Below are 21,460 nucleotides of genomic sequence, written 5' to 3'. Positions count from 1 at the left end.
GGTCAAAAATAAAGAGGAAAAAATTGCCGAAAGTAAAAGGGAAAAAAAAAGAAAGAAAATGTAATAGCTTTATAAAAAGAAATAAGAGTAGGTCACGGGGGGCGATCAAGGGGCCTGCAGTTATTGAAGGGGCCCCTCCACTGAAAGTTATACTTTTATTCTTTATTTTTATTCGGCGTATGCGGAACTAGAATCTCTATAAGAGAGAAAGCGCAGACGATAAACAGCGAAGTCAGAAAATAAATTCCAATTTAAGTTAATAAAATTTGCAGGATTTAATTAGAGGAGGTATATTATTTGAAAATTATAAGTTTTTTTAATTATTACTCCAATTAACTTTTGAACTCTTTAAAATAAATTGTATGATTTAGTTCTTAAGTTCTTTAGTTCTTAAAAAAATAAATAAATAAAATTGAAATACGATGTAAAAATGAGAAAAGATACAGGATTAGTCGTAAACTCAAAATTGAGTCGGCTGTTCAACGCCGGTCGAAAAAAGTAAAATTGTACAGGATTGAGCCACGGTGGCCTTCCAATAATGTGGCTTAGGTTCGTATCTCAGCTGTTCGGTTTGATACGACTTCTGCTCCCAGCTCGCACCGACCACAGTGCTGCATATATAGGAATGCAAAATACTCCGCCATCAGCGAACAGATGTATTAGTGAAACTGAAATATAAAATATTACGGTACTAGTGCGTATAAAATCGTTGAAGAGTACAAGAAATCATTAGCGCACAGAGAATTATCAGAACAGAAATGTAAAATGCCTCGTTATTAGAAGACAGATACATTGCTGGTAACGTACATTGTTAACGTACATTGTTAGTAACGTACATAGGAGTGGGAAACCGGAACGTGTGAAATAATTAAGCCTAACTCACGGTTCGAAAAAATGGCGTCTCTTTCTTACTGTCATCGTAATCAAAAACTGAGATTTTCAATATGAACTTTAAAAAGAAGTAGCATCCTTGGTTAATAAATAAGAGTGAAATTGACTATCGCGTTTGAATTAACCATAAACTATTAATGGATCATATTAACATACACAAACAAGCCTGTTCACAGACCTTTTTTTTAATGAGCAGCAATTAATTACCTAATTAAGGAACAATTTTTGAATTTGTCGTACTAACAATTTAGTGTGAATGCGTATAAATAAAAAGGGATATTTATCATAAAGTAGATAAGAAGTTTTAAAAACCCAGTTTTTTATTTCACTTTTCAGACATCAGAATGTAAATGAATGATTCGCTTCCATGAGGAAATAGCATTAAATTTTACAACGGAGACTTAAGTCTTTACTTACAGTCTAGATGGTTTATAATAACAGACATCTATTAAAGAATCACATAAGCTGAACTTAAATTAGAACCCACATTAAGAACATAAGTTCACAAAAAAATAGTGATATAAAAACTAAAATTACAGGCTTTGAAATTCTTATTAACTCAAATTCATCTCTAATTGCCTCTTTTTTATTTGACGTAACATAAAATAAATTTAAAAACTAAGAAAAAAAAATTTAAAATTAGGCAATTTACGCTCAGGAAGTTGCAACATAACAGAACGGAGCAAAAGATTGTTTAAACAGCTAACCCAGCAGCACGCCAGAATGTACTGTATAATTGTTTTTTCCCCTTTCCTACCTTAATTGAGAACAAGGAGTTGGCAACAGTGGCAGGTGTTCGATGAGAACTTCGTACCCGATGATATGACCCTTTGAAAATTCAACATCTTTGCAGTGGACAGATGGAATTATTCAGTACGTGCTTTCTTAATTTTTGCCTCAGGACTTTACTCGTAAACTAAGGAAGCAGCACGTAACGAAATAAACTTTTCCCGCGCTTGCGTTATGAGGAAATAAAAGGGTAAAAAAAGTCAAAGTTTCGTTAAAAAAAACCATCTGCTCTTTAAATAAGGTTTGGTAAAGCATACATCTTTAAATTATTTTCTTTTAATTCTTCTCACTCATAACGCAGATGTTAGTTTTTAATAGTTTTCTGGCGTAAATAAGAACAAGAATGGCGGCGGACTCTCGTGAGAAAAAAGAGTCCTTTATGAACGCTAAACTGAATCAAACGTTTTACAAAAAAAAAAGGACTTAGTTTCTTAACATTTAATTAAAAACATTCATAAGGAGAGGAAACGGATATGAGATAAAGAACGGATAAGAAAGTGGTGTAAAGAGATATTTCTTATTTGAATCAGCTTAAGCCTTTATTCCTAGAAAGAAGGAAGAAAAAGCGAGCTATTTAAAAAAATTAGTTGATTTATTGTTGATAGAGTAGTAAGTTGATAGAGTATACAAATCGAATGAGCAGTATTTCAGAAGGATTTCAATTTATTAAGCTTAAGGTAAAATATCCTAAAGCAGGCACCCTTTGTAGTTAGCAATAAAATTAAATTGACGTAATTAGAATTAAATATTTTTTTTATAATTCTCCTCTAGAATATAGACTTCCAGTATGGAGGGGGCTCAGCCTTACATCAGAAAAATTTCATGCTGACACCCAAAATCGTACTTTTTACTGAATCCTTTAAGTTTTGGAGGCACTTTTTTTATGTTTTTAGTGAGTGCTTTGATGGCATAAAAGTAATTTAATATGTACTTGTACTTGTTGCGTACCACCCAGTATATGTACCTTTGTCGTTCATACATCATATAAACTATATGTACTTGTTGCGCGCCATATGCTCACCGTCCCTAAGTTAGGATATGAAATTATTAAGATCCAAGCGCGGTACAATATACTATAATTTATATATTTCCCCTTTTAATAAACAAGAAAAACAACAATGCGCATTGAACGTAAAATTGCGATCAATTTTTCACCACAGATTATACACAACAGCTGCTTACTTGGTTAATTAACATGATAAAGGTTTGAAATTATGTCAACACTCTTACTTTAGCGCAAATCAACTAATAACAGATAAACCAGCACTTCTACAAACAACAAAAAAGAATATTAAAATTAATGAATGGAGAAGTAGATGAACCAAACCATAACAGATCCAACCCTGGCAAACTCATCACCTCCTACGCTTGCACAATAACATCTGCAACTGACCCACCCTTCAAAACACACATAACACATATGTTATAAAAAAAAAATACCACATCCAACTCCCCCACAATCGAACAGTTTCGAATTCAGGTAAAGTGGAAGTGGCTGGTGTTTCGAAATTTTTTACTTCCGGGACAAGAACACAGATAGGACTTCAGCAAAAGATCCAGCAAATTTGAAGATAAGTTCACTGACCGGACAGACAGAAAGAGAGCACACCCTAATATAATACTTATCTCTCCCCCCTCCCCCTTCATCCTATAACCACTTCCCATTTTTAAAAGATGGGGGGGACGTTAAGTAGAAAGAGAGATAGAGAAAAGCTGGAGGCAATTTTTTGTACCAGCACCCATAGGGGGCCCCTTATCTATACGAATTAAAGCATCTCTCAACCAGCCTTGCCCAACACTCCGAAAGTGTGTCACATACAGGCGATGGATATATATTAGGAATGTGTATCAACGACGACGTCACATTTACAAAGTTTTATTTTTTTTTTCCCTCTCAAATTAGGTGAACAATGCGAATAGAAAGTGGGAGCATTGGTATAAACGGGGAATAAATGGGTGCTTAAGTCCACAACTTGACATTTTTTAAGGAAAGATGATGAGTTGAATGCGCCAACCCACATCTCATTGGAAAATTCGGGTTTCCATCTTCGTACACGATTGATAGGGAACTTGCAAAAAAAAAGATTATCCTCTTATCAATCGCGAAAAATGCCATGTTTGCTTTTTTTTTTTTAAAGAGTGAAATAGAACGACAGCTGATAAATAGTTTGATTTTTAAATTCTATACCAAAAGTTCGAAACAAATTTTTACTATGTTTACATTATTTTAATTCATGAAATGCAGCTGCAACACATCAGTAATTCGACCTTAAGTTCTACGCAAAAAAAAAAAAAAAATCGTACACTATGTTTACATTATTATTTTATTTCAGAAAATGCAGGAACAGCAGATTTCATAGTTGGATCTTAAATTCCATTCCAAAAAAAATTTTACAAATGTTTGCTATGTTTACATTATCTTAATTCATAAAATGCAGGATACATCGTTGGATCTTTTCGATGCCAAAAAATCCTACAAATTCTTACTATGTTTACAGGGGTCTGTCCAGACATTTTGTGAAAGGTCCGTTTTTGTAAAATTGTGCAAAAAGTACTCGTAATTTGTGAATATAAAATAAACGTTAAGTCACATTCTTTCAACCAGGGTCCTGTTTTTATGAATTTGTGGAAATAGGGTCCGTTATTGCAAATAAAACTTTTTCAATGAGTTTTTAAATTGTAAAGACATACAAGATTATGTTCAACACTGTAAAATTATAATTAAAAAATTAAATTTTAAAAAATAAACAACAATTGCTGCTTTTAAATTAGGGATGCACCATACAAATATTTGGTATTTAGCCTATACTGCTGAATGCAGAATATTAATTTCGGACAAATAATGGAAGAATCGTCTGCCGAAGACAAAACTTAATTCGTTTACATCCATCTTTCTTGTTTTCTGCCCTGGANAATTAGATTTAAGTATTAGTGAAGCACGTGTCGATCCACACGTGTTGATTTAGACTTGAACTAGAATAGTAAATTGTTAATTCTAATTTTTTCTTAATTAATTTCATAATTAAATTAATGAAACGGTTCGATAGTGATGAGCAATTATCAAGGAATATTAATCATTTTTCTCCACTAACTAGTTATTCAAATTCACAACGCAATTCAAATTAATGAAAGACACATTTTTAGGTACTATTATATGTCTCCATAAAGCAAATATAACAGAAGTTAGGGTGACCAGACGTTTTCAAATCTTAAAGACAGTCGTCGAATTAATTTTATTGATTGACCTCATAATACTTAACTCTTTGAGGACATAAAATGCTTCCAAATTTTAAAATATGTCCTCAGATTTCTTCGAAAAAATATAACATTTTCAGGGGTCCTTTTAGAAGAAATTTGGGTTCGTTAACGGACCCTTCACAAAATATCTTTTCATAAAAACGGACCCGTCACAAAATATTTTAACTTAAAAACGGACCCTTCACAAAATGATTTTTCTTTTAATCGGACCCTTCACAAATTTGTTTATCTTCATTATTATTTTGTTAATCGAATAAACCCTTTCCAGGGCAGAAAACAAGAAAGATGGATGTAAACGAATTAAGTTATGTCTTTGGCAGACGATTCTTCCATTATTCGTCCGAAATGAATATTCTGTGTTGAGCAGTATAGGCTAAATACCAAATATTTGTATGTTGCATCTCTAATTTAGAAGGAGCAATTGTTGTTTATTTTTTAAAATTTAAATTTTTTTAATTACAGTTTTACAGTGTTGAGCATAATCTTGCATGTCTATACAATTTAAAAACTCCTTGAAAAAATTTTTTTTTTGCAATAACGGACCCTATTTGCACAAATTCATAAAATCGGACCCTGGTTGAAAGAATGTGAGCAATTTTTTCACAATTTCACGAAAAACGGTCCTTTCACAAAATGTCTGGACAGACCCCTGGCTAAATCTAACAAATGAAAACATCATACGTGCCTTAAAATAATTTCAGCAAAAAATAAACAAATTTTAATAATTATGCACTCATTCATTTTACATGATTTCAAATGCAGAATATTACACGATATTTAAAAACTGATTAGTAACGAAATCAAATGTGATGAAGATGGTTCTGCACCTGTTATCAATTAAAGAAAAGAAAAATCTTTGCTGCACACATAAATTAATATATTTTTCATAAATATAGGGGTTTCCCAAAATCGTAACATTTTTAGAAGATATATCATATATCCCTCAAATCATAGTTTAGAAACCTTAGACAGGGTGCGTAGCAAGATTTTTCAACAAAAAACAAGCACCTTTTAAGTACTTTTTAAGCACCCAAAAGATATTTTTAATCACCGTTCTGTAACAAAAATGATTTTTTCTATCGTTTAAAGTTCTTAATTTATAAACATAAAACCAATAAAATTCAAAGAAATTACATAACAATGCATTTTTTTGTAATTTAGAACGACAATCGATACGACAAAGAAAAAATCTATTTTTAAAAGATAGAAAATTAAGCACTTTTTACAAATATCGAATTAAAATAAAGCACCTTTAAAGGCTTTTAAAACAGGTAAATCAAATATAAGAACCCTTAAGCATACTGCATGGATGTATGTAAATATGGATTTTTTTTTCATTCTAGAATACATTTCAAAAACACACGTGAGGATTTTCAAATGTTAATAAGATAAAGAAAAAAAAAATTCTAAATTTTAATCACGTCACCGAACAGCAAAATAAATAAAAATGACAGCTACCTCCCACTGGTAACCTTCGCTGTAAAATTTATATACCAGGGGTCTGTCCAGACATTTTGTGAAAGGTCCTGTTTTTGTAAAATTGTGAAAAAACTACTCATAATTTGTGAATATAGAATAAGCGTTAAGTCACATTCTTTCAACCAGGGTCCTGCTTTTATGAATTTGTGTAAATAAGGACCTGTTATTCCAAAACTTGCTAAAAACCTTTTCAAGAAGTTTTTAAATTGTAAATAGATACAAGATTACATTCAACAATTGCTGCTACTAAATTAGAGATGCAAGATACAAATAGTTGGTATTTAGTCTATACTGCTCAACACAGAATATTCATTGCGGACGAATAATGGAAACAAAATCACTCATATTTTTAATAATTTCAATTGACATATTTTAAATATTACAACTTAGTTATGTATCACTTTTAATGTGTTACGCATTAAGTAAATTTAAACAATTCTTAGGTATATAATAGTACTTTAATTTAAAAAAGTGAAATTAATTTTTTTTACATAATATTCTATTAATTAATTTTATGAATGAATATAAATTCATCAATTATTTATTTACAAAAAAAAATTATCATTTAATTTCAATAAGAATGTACACACGATGTTTGTAAATATAGAAATATTCTCTTATAATACTACATTTGGAATTTAAACTTAGGGAAACTTGGAAAACTTAATTCGTTGCGAACCGTTTTTCTGTCCGTCCTCCCCGGGAAGGGTTTATTCGACTAGCAAAACAATATTGAAGATAAACAAATTTGTGAAGGGTCCGATTAAAAGATAAATTAAGGGTCCGTTTTTATGAAAAGATATTTTGTGAAAGGTCCGTTAGCGGACCCAAATGTCTTCTAAACAGGATCGAATCGTAACCTCCGATCGAACCCACGAACTCTTGAACTTGGGCCCAGTGCCCTACCAACCAGGCTATCCCAGCCTACAGGAAATGATTATAGGAAACAGAGGGTTCAATTTTTGATAAAAGATAAGAGTTCCTAGAACATTATTAAATCTAGAGAGAAATGGATAATATCGATTATTTGATAATTAACACGTGACTCAATAAAGGGACCAAATGAACAATATAATGGATAATAGCCTAGTTCTACGTACAATTATAATTTTTTTAACGTTAATTAAAAAAAAGAGAGAGAGATCTGCAGTAGTAATATGATGATCATAATACGAATGAAATAAATAAAAAAATATATATATAAGACCTGTAATATTAATGATGATCGTAATACGAATGAAACATTAAAAAGAGAAAAAAAAACAATAAGACCTGTAACAGTAATAATAATCATAATACGAATGAAATACATATATATGCATTAAAAAAACTATAAGACCTGTAATAGTAATGATGATCATAATACGAATGAAATAAGTAAAAAAATATATATATAAGACCTGTAATATTAATGATGATCGTAATACGAATGAAACATTAAAAAGAAAAAAAAAAAACAATAAGACCTGTAACAGTAATAATAATCATAATACGAATGAAATACATATATATGTATTAAAAAAACTATAAGATCTGTAATAGTAATGATGATCATAATACGAATGAAATAAATAAAAAATATATATATAAGACCTGTAATATTAATGATGATCGTAATACGAATGAAATATTAAAAAAAAAACAATAAGACCTGTAATAGTAATGACGATCATAATACGAATGAAATAGTCGTAACAAAATCAGCGAAACAAAAAAAAAACAAAAAAACAATACAACTTTATTAACTTTTCTGACGAATATTGCCCGGAAAGTTCATTTTGTAGCTGATAGCTACACTAAGGGATGTTTTTAATATCTAGTATTGATTCACTTTGGCTTTGATTCCTTACTTTAGACTAAAAAACCACTTGGTGCCTGTAAATCAAATCCAATTAAAAAATTTTAATCAGAAAAATTTAGTTAAGCTGGTACATTTTTACAACAGTTAAAATTTCAATATCAAACGAACGTTATTATTAAAATACATTAATATAATACGAGTCTTTAATTTTCTATTTCAATATTAAAATACAGTTATTACATTATTTTTGTGCCATATTGAGAGGGATGGAAAGCAGTTTAGGGTCCTCGCTCAGACCAGCTTTAGCTCAGGGTCATGTTAATATAGGGAATCTTCGTGTATGCTAATATATATGTCTTAATATATCTAAGATAATTCAATCCTGACAAATCCATGAATTTAAATAATATTTCCAGGTGTAATTATCACCTCAAAAGCTTAAATCATGATACTCTTTCTACAATTGCACACAATATTTTAATGGCACAATCGTAAGGTTTCTCTGTAAATTGCACGTTCAGTCACAGAAATTATTTTTAAGTTCTTTTTTTTTTTAATTTCCTAATATTTTTTTTTTATTATTTATGTGAAGAAAAAAATTAAAACTTCAATCAGTATAGACAGCGTAGAAAAATGAAAACATCTTTCCGATAGATTTGATAATTAACATGTTTCGCCAAAATTTAAACATTTCTAACGTGAAAAAGCAATGGGCATATGTACGTACGCCTCACTATTTTATTTTACTGATTATTTTATTAAATTTCAAGCAATTAAAAAAAACAGAAAAGTGAACATCTTTCATGCAGATTTATTTTTAAAAACTCCATTACATTTTAACAAAAGAATATTTCAATCAATATATGAAAAAAAAATGGTGAACAGGTTTCATATAATTTCAAAAATTTAATATATTTTTACAAAACTAAATTTCAATCAATAAGGCAGAAAAATTAACATCTTTCAGAAGCACAACAAATATCAACAAAATCAAAATTAAATCAATATGTGAAAGAAAAAAAAAGGTGAACAGGTCTAATGTAGTTTAAAAAACTTAATATGTTTTTTACAAAACTAAATTTTAATTATTATGACGAAATGACAGAGAGACGAACAGCTTTCATGTTTAATTTCAAAAACTCAATTAATTTAAACAAAACTAAATTTAATACAAAATATTCCTACGAATTTAATTTCAAAAGATCCTGAGCATTCATTTATAAATTTTAAAACATTTTTCTCATTAAGAAAGCACGATAATGCACCCTAAACACTAAAAAGACTGAAATACCTATATTGCCCATTGTGAAAGAATAACTAACGTATAAAGAAATTTGTTTAAAATTAATTTTTAATATTATTTGCAGTCATATAACAAGTTATTAGTAAATATCAACAATAAAAATAATTATATTAAAGTCACAAAATTCTAATAAATTGCGTCATTATATATATACATCATTGTTTTTCTAATTGAAATTAAAAAGCAGTCAAAATGACTTCCTTGGCCAATCTAGTGTTAATTTCATTTCATGACCAACAAAACCACGACATGTAACTTATTCTCGAATTTTCTTTTCAAACAACTGTAAATTTGTTACAAAATAACTTTTCAACTTCAATCAGTATTGAGAAAGGTGAGCATCTTCATTGTTACGAATGAGACAACCTTTTTGACCTTTGGCGAGAAAGCAAGGCGGTAAAGCCAACATATACCACTACTGTTGTCTGATGCTTGACTGGATGCGTTATATCCTGGGGGCACCTCAGTTGGCGATTTGGAAATAGAAGACAAGAGAGGAAGGTAGTTTTTTTTTTCTAATTCTTTTTAGCGTTCGAAAATGCTTTTCATGCCCGCCCTCCGTTATACTGGTTGGGTAAGTTAGCAAATACCGCTACATTTTTCCACTACCCTCTCGAATTATAAGGGCATCATCTTTTTTTTTTTTTTTTCCCTTAACATCAACGTTGTTTTGTCCAACGCCGGGCCGAGCCAAGGCATCAAGAAAGGAATTCCTTTGCGAAATCGAGATTTTTTTCCTCTTATGGTCAAAATTACAGCTTCAATAATGAACACAGAGAAAGAAAATGGCAAAATGGAACAATTTCGAAACCGAATAAGAGAAACTCATTCAGTTGACTCCCATCCATTAGGGCCCATATGGACTTTTTTAAAAGCATAGTCAAGTAACATTACATAAAAAAAATTTTAAAAACGTATGCTTAAAATAAATAAAAACGGTAATGAATTCTGATTTTTTTTTCTTCAAAAAAACTAATGCGTTTAAACTTTTTAATTTCTGAAAAACTGGCTGCGTGTTTTAAAAATTGGCCACTGATAAAAATGCGCTACAACTGGCCACTAGCGAAATTCCCGAATTTTGTTCCTAGTTCCCCTGCCTCTACTTTTTCAAAATAAATAAATATTATGAGCATAAAATATTATAAAAACCATATTTCGAAATTTAATTGTTTTGGGGACAGCTTTAATTATAGAGCAGTGGTTACCAACTGGGGGGCCACATAAGGCCCGCGAAGCCTTTTTTGTGACCCGTGAACTAAAATACATTAGTTGTCATTTTTTTTTTTTTTTGCGGACAATTTTTGTAAAAAAATCTAGATGGATTTAAAATACTTTTCTTTCTTTAAAAAAAAAAACCTAATTTCTTCGTTTCTGTGAAATTTAACATACCAACGGTGCAAAAAAATTTATTTCTCAGGTAAAAATCTACTTCTTATTTTAATTAGTAATTCCATACTTTTGTTTCGTGCAACTTTATAAGACTCTGACAGTAATATTTAATGTTCCTTCGAACATAAAAGAGTCCTATATAAAGTTTTGATGAAGTTGCGACCCGCCATTTGACTGGCCCCGCCTTCATGTAAGTTGGAAACCCCTGATCTAAACATACCATTTATTGATGCAATGACTCCTTTTTTTTCACTGATTCATAAATACCCCATAAAATGTCATTTACCTGGTTCTTCCCCTAAACTCTTCAATTGTGTCCACGGCCGGATTATCCTATAGGCACACTAGGCACGTGCCTAGGGCCTACGAAATTCAGGGGCCTACGAAAAACTTGGGAGAAAAAAATTTATTGANCCGCTTCGGTAGCCCGACGACCTGCACGGGAATTCGAGCACTTTACGGTAGAACAGCTTAACGAGGACCAATACCGCACACCCTCGGTCCCTACGCAGACTGATCCAAGTGGTCACCCACCTGCACACTGACCGCAGTGATGCATAACTTCGGTGATCTGCTGGGAAACGTGTCTTAACGATCAGTCCACTGCGGGCCCCCTGTTATAGAGATCCTACTTTCATGTTGCCTCCAGCGCAATTACGTAAGTTCAGCGCAGCGCATTTACTACAGAACAATCCTGCTATTAACAGAGCTTGCGCAGAACATACGTGTATGAACATGCAGGATGCTACAATACCACATATTTCTAATAAAATGTTTTTGCGAGCTCACAGTTTACCAATTAATATTGCGAATATTTTTATGCCTATATCTAAACCAATATATTTTAATTCGAATGTGAATCTTGTTTTCGACTTCTGTTTGGAACACGATTTTTTTTGTTTGTTTGTTCTTTTAAACACGTTTCTTTCTCTTTTTTTTTTAAAGGGCAAAATAATAGTTTTTGTTTTAAATAAAAATTTATTAAGCTATTATAAAGTATAATCATTAACTTTTTAAAATCGTGCCAATAAGAATCGCGTAAATACGGTACTTTTTCAACTATAAATTAATATTATCAATAAACAATCAAAAAAATGCCCACTTTCTTTCCATAAGCCTTCTAACATGATAAAAAAGAATAATTGAAAATTTTGAATATGCTTCAATTATTTAAATATGTTTTGCACACAACATTTTCGTATTTCTATTTTCAGCTTTTTCCGGTTTTTTTTTACCGAACTCATTCCTATGATATAAATCAATATAGAGTTCTATAAAAAATAAGCTTTTCTTTTCTAGAAAAAAAAAGTGATTTTCAAACAAATTTCGCCAAAATGAGATGGCAACCAAACGATTGAAAGTAGAGTTAATCAATGCTTGCAGAAAGTTTCTTAATTGAGATTTTGCGATCGCAGAAAGTTTTTTCATTTTATCTAAGTTTGAGCAAATGATTATTTAGAGCAACACAAACTCAGATTAGCTATTTAACTCAAGATTAAAAAGATTTTTATCATAAAATTTACTTTTTTTTTAAATTTTAAACTAGAAGTATTTATATGAATAATAGAAAGTAAAGTACTTAAAAAGATTTTTCTTTAAAAAAAATTATCTCAGTTTTAAAAAAGAAAAATAATTGTTTAAACCACATTGGTTTAAACCAACCAACCCTGGTAGTATGCATAAGTAAATGAATCTTCCCTAATGGGAGGGGACATATTCCAAACCTCGATTATTCAGCAAATATCGGTAATATTTCTGAGTCTAGAACCTGACCAAAATATTGCTTCACACCTTTTAAAAAAAATTATCACATCACAAAAGACGCATTTACGACACAGCGATTGATTGATATCGAAGAAAGGAAAATACTCAATTGAAATAATAAATTGGCGAAGCGAAATCTAAAAATATTAAAATTACAATATTTAAATAATAGTTGTAAAAATAAGCATAACGTGGTAAATGAAATAAGAAATTAATTTTTTCTTTTTTCAACTAAAATAAAAAAGATAACCTTCGTTAAGGACGATTCAAGGGGAGGAGAGGGGTGGGGACTCGGTTATAACAGCAGTAGTAAGCTTACAAATATGCAGCATGCATCCTTCGCAGTCGTATGTCGGGCAAAGATGAGGCAAACATTTTTTAAACACCAGATGTGCAAAAAAAAATGTATCGATACTTCCTTGACCTTCATAACAAAATTCACAATTTTCATGAAATATAGCTAGCTAATATCTATTAAATAAATAAATAAGTATACTTTATATCTAAAAACCTCTTATCGCAGCCAAAATAAAATCATAATAATAAATTAAAGCAAAAAATACAGAACAACGGTAAAACTATAAAATATTCCAATAAAATCGTTTGATTTCGAAAATATAGGAAGTAGTACTCCCCTCAGAAGGAATTCGCTTCCCGTTTTAGGAACGGAAGAAATGAAAAAGAAAAGCGAAAAATTTCCCCTTCCCGAATAAAAAAAAAGGGTAGGATCATCAACTAACGGTTGTGGCGAAAAGTATGGAAGGAAAAAGCTAAAACTCGCCAATGTCAAACGATAGGTCGTCAAGGACTTACATATGGGCGGGTGAGAAATTGATCCATAGAGCATTATTCTAATAACAGCCTTTAAAATCTCGTCTGATAAACTACATAGAACAAATATCGCCCTTCTTATCTGAGATTATCCATTCATTTGAATAAAACCAATGTTCGAACATTCTGGAAGAACGAAACCAGTTTCGACGGCCGGTCACGTAAATTAGATTTAAGCTTTAGAGCGTTTAAAATAATGAAAATGTATGGATAGGCCATGCATAGAAAGAATTTAGAATTGCTTTAAAAATGGAATAGCGGTATTTATCACTTTTAGAAAAATAAAGATAACATTAAATAAGGGGTATTCACCCTTTTTAAAGAAAAATGTCATGAAGAAAAATGTCATTTAAAGAAAAATGTCATGAGGGTTGCTTTACAATTAACGGTTACTTTACGGTTTACTAATTACGGGTTAAATTAAAAAATGGCTATTGTTAGAGGAAAATATTAAAAGTTACTATAATAAAATCTAATATATTATGAAATAATTGTTTGGTTAATTTAGTATACATAATTTTAAAAGAATTTTCAGACGATAATTTTAAAAGAATATTCAGACGATTTAAAATTTTAATAGCTATATGCAAAATATTTTAGAGCAGTAAGGAAAGGTGCACAAATTTATAATTTAAACTTCTATGTACTGAAAAAAAATTTTTAATCTATTTTGTACATAAATTTCTCTTAAAAATTTTATTTAACTTAAATTAGACTTTTATGTGCTTTAAAGAATTATGAATAGAACTATTAAGCCTTAACTAATTTTATTTCGTAATAAAGTACCATTCAAATAAAAGTAAAATTTAATATGTTTTAAAAGGTTAACAATAAGATTTATTTGCTTAAATAAATATCTACGCATTTTGAGAGCTTTGTAGGTACTGGTTCATATAAATATTATTTTATTAATTCAAAGGATTCCGTAAATTTTCATAAAATTTATTATGAATTTAAATAAATGTGCTTTCAATCCTTAGGCAAAAGTTATCAATTAAGTAATCATACTAGTTTTCTTTTTAATAGATGATTGAAAGAAACTTTTTTTTAAATTTATCTGTACATGTTAAAAACTAGATCATTCTGTTGTTTTATTATTATTATTAAACAGACTTAAATAAGAGAAATATTTTTTTTTTAAAAAAAGAATTTTTTTTACACATAAAAATTATTACATTCATAATTTTGTAAACTTAAAAATATTTTATACATTGATATGACACATACAAGTGTCTTCTAGCCACTTAAACTCATGGAGAAACTGATCTGTTTTCTATATAAAGGTCCTTATCTTTGTATGTCAATGTCAAAATCTTTCTTTTATCTTTTATGAATTTACTAATCATGAATAATCTAAATTATGAACACTGCCACAACTTCATTAAACTTATCCGTGAACTCGAATATAAAGCAATATAATTCATAGAGACATTTTTATCTCCCATTTTTTTAAATAATTTATCCAAGAATTATATTAGAAACTAGGTATATAGATAATTTTTAAAATTTGCGAGGAATTTCAATGGCATCCATACATAATTACTTTTTATTTTAATGTTATGAAAATTTAGAACTAATAAAAACTAGTGTAAGGTTAAGCTTGTAAAAAACTGGTTAAAACAGACGAAAACTGAGAATGATTATCACGAAATCAGTGTATGTGTAAATTTTTTTTTAGTCGAATTTAAAACAATTAATATATGTATGTACAGTAATAAATAAATAAACGTAAGTATTTTACTCTAGTAAACGAGGGCACAACCTGCGGACCATCGACTATTGATGTGCGGCCCGCGAAAGCTTCTAAACGCAATGGATATTTTTACTTTAAATAGAAAAAAAATAGCGAAAATTTTCACTAAATTCATATGTCTATGTATAGTAATAAATAAACAAACATAAATATTTTACTCTGGTATACGGTCCACAACCTGCGGCCCGTTGACTATTGCTGCGCGGCCCTCTAGAGCTTCTAAACACAATGGAATTTTTTTTTTTTTTTTTTTAGAAAAATAAAAATTTAAAATTTTGAAATGCACATTTGAGTCATTACTTTTTGATGCGTTCAATTTCCACAGATTCCTTTATAAATTCACGTTGTATTTTTTTATCATTTTCTTTACGGTTATTTATAACAGTTGCTATGAAATTTTGAGTGACTTTAAAAATCCCAATATTTCAATAAGCGAATTTCGAATCTGAGTAATCCCTTTCTGGCATGTTTTACTTTTGCCGATTATATCACAAATCCGAGTGATGTTTCGATCGTTTTTTGGGCAATTATAAATACAAATTTCCACGTGGTTTTTAAAATCATTTATTAAGACTCGTGAGTTGTAAAACGTTCTTAATTTGTGCCGATTTCATCATAAATCTAAAGAGTTTTTTAAAGACACTTATTGCTTTGCTTCTTGATTTTTAACTACGACATTAATTACGATACGAGAGTTTCAAATCGCATATTTATATTATCACTATTTGACGTGCTTTTTTATTTTGCCGATTTTATCACAAATCGTAGTTATTTTTCAATAATTTTTTCGACAGTTTTTGAGATCGGCAGTTTTGCTCTCGTTGTTTTAAACATTTCGAATTTTATTATGACATGCCACTTTCAAATCACGCATTTAAATTAATTACTTATTGATACGCTTTATTTGTGCTGATTTCATCGTAAATTTAAGTGTTTTATTATTTTTTTTAATTCTTGCGATGTTTTTCCCCGCGATTTGGCGGATCCCATTACTTGAACTTCAATGTTATCGCGACAAAAGAGTTTCTTAAGTCAGATAATCAATCACTTTCTGATACAATTTATTTGCGCATAATTCACTGTTATTTTTCCGTCATTTTTTTGGTAGTTATTATACAATGTTATTGCAACCTGAAAAATTCGAGAAGTGAAGGAGAACACGAATTTTTAAAACTGATCACAGTTTATAATTTATTTTTGTTTTAAATTTTTTAGAAGCTTAATTTTTTTTTTTTTTTTTTTTTTTTTTTACGCAAAAAACCGAAATGAACACGTTTTTTATTTCAAATTCATAAAGCCTCTATCAATTCAAGAAATAGAATCTGAAATATAGTACCAAATAAATATTGAATCTTACTTAGCACTATAATGGTTTTATTTTAATTTTTGGTTTTAGTTTAACTCAATAAATTTTCTTTAATTAAAAAATTAAAATTTATACAGCTCATTAAAATATGAAGGTTGGTAATTTGCTTTACACTATCATTCTGTGAACATTACAGTTTTTTCCTTCTTTTTTTTTGTAGAATTAATATTTTATATTTCTTTTTCCAAATAATATATATATATATGAAAAAATATAAATGAAATTTTAAAATATCTATACATAAAAATCCAAAAAAAAGGATATAATAAAGGATATAAAAAAAAGGACATCAGCTCACACAATTATATCTGCAAAAAAGAGTGCTTTCTAATATTGTATCAATATAGCCAAAGCAAATAGCCAAAGCAAAATATATCAATACAATAGTGTGAGGAGCACTCAAAAAATTTCTTGAAACAAAATAGAATATATATACAAAATATATATAAATTAACAAAAAGGGAAAAATGATTTTAAAAAGGATCAGTTTTTTTCATTTTTGAATGAATTCTAATATAATTGAAAGCATTTAATTTTTTCGCAAATATAAGTTAGCTGATAAAAAAATTAAATTCTTAAAACACTAGTGCTAGGATAAAAAATATCTAGGATAATAGTGATTGGCCACCAATATGATTAAATATGTGTGCAGTCCTTCATTAGTCAACTGGCTGTGCAAGTGGCCCTTCACTCAGAAAGGTTGTGCACACACTTCGACATGAATCTAGGCTAGCATGAAAGTATGTTACTGACTATAGGATAGGAGTGCACAACCTTTTTGAGTGAAGGGCCACTTTCACCAGTCATGTTAGCTGCAAATATATATTTTGAATAAACATTAGTGTTCTAAGCACTAAATATTTTTATCAGTGCTTAGTCACTTATTTTCAGAAAATTAAATACTTTTAATTATTTAAAACTAAAAAAACTGATATTTTTTTAAAAACTTTTTCAAAATAATTAATTTATCATATATAAATATTGGCAGGGGGGGTGATATAAATTTTCACCAAAAGGAAGCTTACAGAATGAATATGCAAAAAAAATATATACATTTTATAAAGTAATATAAATTTGAATTAAATATTTTAAACAAAAACCACATTAAAATAAATATTTTAATTGCATTCAGAAGCTCCCGTGGCCTGCACATTAACAGTCAGCGGGCCACAGGTTGTACATCCCTACTACTGTAAGACATGGGTGCCATCCTTAGGGAGGTGGGCAGTGGTTATTATATCCTCCTCAATATTTCGGACAAATAAAGAAGATTTTCATGAATCATAGATTTAAATTCAATAAGGATGAACACAAATAAAAAATAAGTCTTTTCGCATATGTTTAGCAGTGTGTGTGAAATTTAGAGACTCGTCCTCTTCAAAAAGTGGACATCAGCGATTCTCATGCAATTGATATTATCTTAAAATAAATATTAGTGTTATAAACCCCAGTGTTTTTTACAGAAGAAAAAGAATTTTACATTATATTCCATTGTATTTCATTATATTTTTACTTTTATTGCTTCGCTTTAATTGAGAGTCATTATCTCTTCAGGAAATTTTTTAACAGACTTAATGAAATTTTTAAATAAAAGCCCAATAATTATTTCAGTTTCCATAATATTTAAATAGATATTTTGAAGGCTGCTTTCAAGTTATACAACAGTATAAAATCCAAATTATAACACGATATAACTTTTTAAACAGAATTATCGATAAGAATTTTAGTCATAAAATGGTAAAAGATTCTAACTTCCATAATAACTTATCCTTCTCTTTTGTTTTAAGTTAAAGATAACATAAATAAATATTAGAATTTAAACTTCTTTTTCTACAACTAGAATGTCTACTATTTGTTAATAACTATTTGTAAATAATAAAGCTAATTGCAGATGAGATTTTATACATATTTAAAATCTAATAAAAGCGTGGCTTTTTTCCTGAAATTTTCTTTTTAAAATACATTAAATCATATAAGAGGAGTGACAATTCTAGACTTAACGTTTTTAAATTATTTAGCTAAAATTTGTTGTTAATTGGTAATGTTATCTTATATTTATTTTTATCTGATAAAGCATAGCAAATTGATGACTTTTTGTTCACATAACCTAATAATATGACCTGTTTAATAATCCTGTATGAAATTCATTATCATGTTATCGAGATTTTTTTAAGCGTTTTTTTTTTTTTTTTCTTCTTCTTGTCGTAGACAGTTAAAAATGTTAAACAAGTTTTAACAAAGAATAATTTTACATCGCCAAATTTGGCGAGAAAACGTGTACTACTACGATTCATAACTACAATCTTACCTCACTCAGTCCAACATTAATGAAGGCAAGTGTTAAAGATCAAAACAATCAAACAATGTAGGAGTAGTAGTTATTTATTGGACCATATATTTATAATAGTCTACTTTGCAAAACTAAGTAATAAAGCTTTTAAAGTATCTTCAAACAATTATCTCCGTAACCCTACCGACTATACTATGTTGTATAAGATCAATTGAATAGGACAAAAAGTTGGAATGTTTCAAATAACCAAACCACGACTTTAAAAACTTTTTAAGATTTTTGTCAAAAAAATATGGCTGAAATCACGGAAATGATGCACCATATGATCAATAATTCAGTATTGAAAGTGCATAATATCAATATAATAGATGATTTTTAAACTGGGATAACATTATGACGAATTATTTAAATACCGCCAAATTTGGCGAGAAAAATATGTACCGCAATACATTACTATAACATCATAAAATTAGACCTCCCAATATATCAGATAGTTATTACTCAAATTGAAATATTTGATGAACACTGAAAATATATACTGGCCATTTTGTTTTCAAACAATTACGTATCACATACTACCGATGTTGCGTAATCACTGCAAAAATATATTGATCATTTAATTTTAGAATATTATCGTAATCAATTATAACGATAATGTTGCCTAATCAACCATACGTTGATCATTTTGTTTAATATAATTACGAATTAAATCATATCGATAATGTTGCATAATTACTGTTAATATTCATTGATCATTTAGTTTGCAAAAAATTACGCATTAAATCATACCAATATTGTTGCATAAATCCCTGTAAATATATATATTGATCATCTTTATACGAATAATTACGCATTAAATCTTACCAATATTGTTGCATAAATCCCTGTATATATATATATTGATCATCTTGTTTCGAATAATTATTAAATCATACCGATATTGTTGCATAATCCTTGTAAATATATATATTGATCACCTTTTTTCGAATAATTATTAAATCATATCAATATTGTTGCATAATCCTTGTTAAAAATATATTGATCATATTGTTTCGAATAATTACTCATTAAATCATACCGATATTGTTGCATAATCCCTGCAAAAATATATTGATCATCTTGTTTTGAATAATTACTCATTAAATCATACCGATATTGTTGCATAATCCCTGTTCAAAAAATATTGATCATCTTGTTTCGAATAATTACTCATTAAATCATACCAATATTGTTTCGTAATACCTGTAAAAATATAATGATCATCTTGTTTCGAATAATTACTCATTAAATCATACCGCTAATATTGCAATATACATGAAATCAAGAGCATAGAAATAGGGAACAACTATACTAATGAAGAACAATAGTAATAAGAGCTACTGACCTGTAATTTCAAGGGAATGGTCATCTTGCCCTTGTGTCACGGCCGCCACCGTGGTGGTGGTCGAGTCGCTGTTCATATCGCTGGCGGACGATACATTGGGTCCACCGTCAACTAACATCACTTCCCGTTCCACGCCTGGGCCGATCACGATTCACTTTCTATAACAAAACACCACCCGGCAGCAATTATTGCTCGCGGAAGCAATTACGATCATCCATAAGATACATCAGAAATCGTTAACATCAATAATCGTAGCGGTCAACCTTCACACAACAAAATATCTTTGCGTTTCTTTATTTTCGCAACTTTGTGAACCACAGGTCAGAATAGCCGGTGGAGATCAAGGACAAGGCTTAGCGTTCTTCCTTCCGTAGCGTTTTAGGGTAGGTAAAGCCAGCCCTGAAAAAACTTCACTTTCAGACGCAGTGAGCAGGCGCAGAAAAGTGGGTTAAAACGGCGAGCTTTCTCGAAAGTAGGTCACTAGTGTTACCAAGTCGCTTTCGCTAGTGATAACACGAAATCCCTCGATGATGAAACGTACACATTATGACATAATCACACAAGTCTTCTACAAGCAGTTAGAGAAAGGGATAGGATGTTTTAAAAACAAAAGGCAAGAAAAGTATTATAGAAGAAGGAACCTAACTACACGAACCGCCGCCGTTGATGTAACTGCCGACAATAAACACAGAAGTCACGTGGTAACGCTATCGATGCGCTTTGCCGGAGTTCCACCACTTGCCGAATGGGGAGGAGCGAATTTTATTTTTGTATTTTGGGTTTCGATATTTTTTTGCTAAGGGCGGATGTAAAAAAAAAAAATTTTTTTTCCTATTTATATACAATTTTTTTCTTTTTTATTTCCCTTCAGATTTTACTTTCGTAAATTTTGTTAACTTCTTTTTGGCAAAGAAAAGGAAAAAGTAGGACACTTTTTTCGCTTTTCGTAGTTTTTCCTACCACAAAATGCAATTTTATTTCTTTATTTTTTGACAGGTATATTGCTTTTTTTTAGGTATATATTCTGCAAAAAAAAAAAATTTTATTATTATTTATAAATTTATATTAACGGAAGTCAATCAATGTTAAATATTAAATAGTTAGTTTTCCTTTTTAAATTTAACAAACTCACAATAATTAACCCTTCCTTAATAATATTATC

At 29.6% G+C, this 21,460-nt stretch overlaps 1 protein-coding gene across 2 annotated transcripts in view; it reads right to left on the bottom strand.

Annotated features, from left to right (window-relative positions):
- The window catches only part of LOC107440180 (ftz transcription factor 1), a 190,270-nt gene extending 169,167 nt beyond the window's left edge, over positions 1-21,103 (bottom strand). For both annotated transcript variants that reach the window (XR_006225056.2, XM_016053025.4), the window contains exon 1: positions 20,299-21,103. Coding sequence is in view for 1 of the 2 variants with exons in the window: in XM_016053025.4 (XP_015908511.1) it covers positions 20,299-20,416 (118 nt within the window). In the remaining variant the exon portion in view is untranslated. The remainder of the gene's footprint in view (positions 1-20,298) is intronic.
- Positions 21,104-21,460: the final 357 nt, after the last annotated feature.

Source organism: Parasteatoda tepidariorum, chromosome 1, assembly GCF_043381705.1.
Source record: "Parasteatoda tepidariorum isolate YZ-2023 chromosome 1, CAS_Ptep_4.0, whole genome shotgun sequence".
NCBI lineage: Eukaryota > Metazoa > Arthropoda > Arachnida > Araneae > Theridiidae > Parasteatoda > Parasteatoda tepidariorum.
This window is presented reverse-complemented; position numbering and strand designations above follow the sequence as displayed.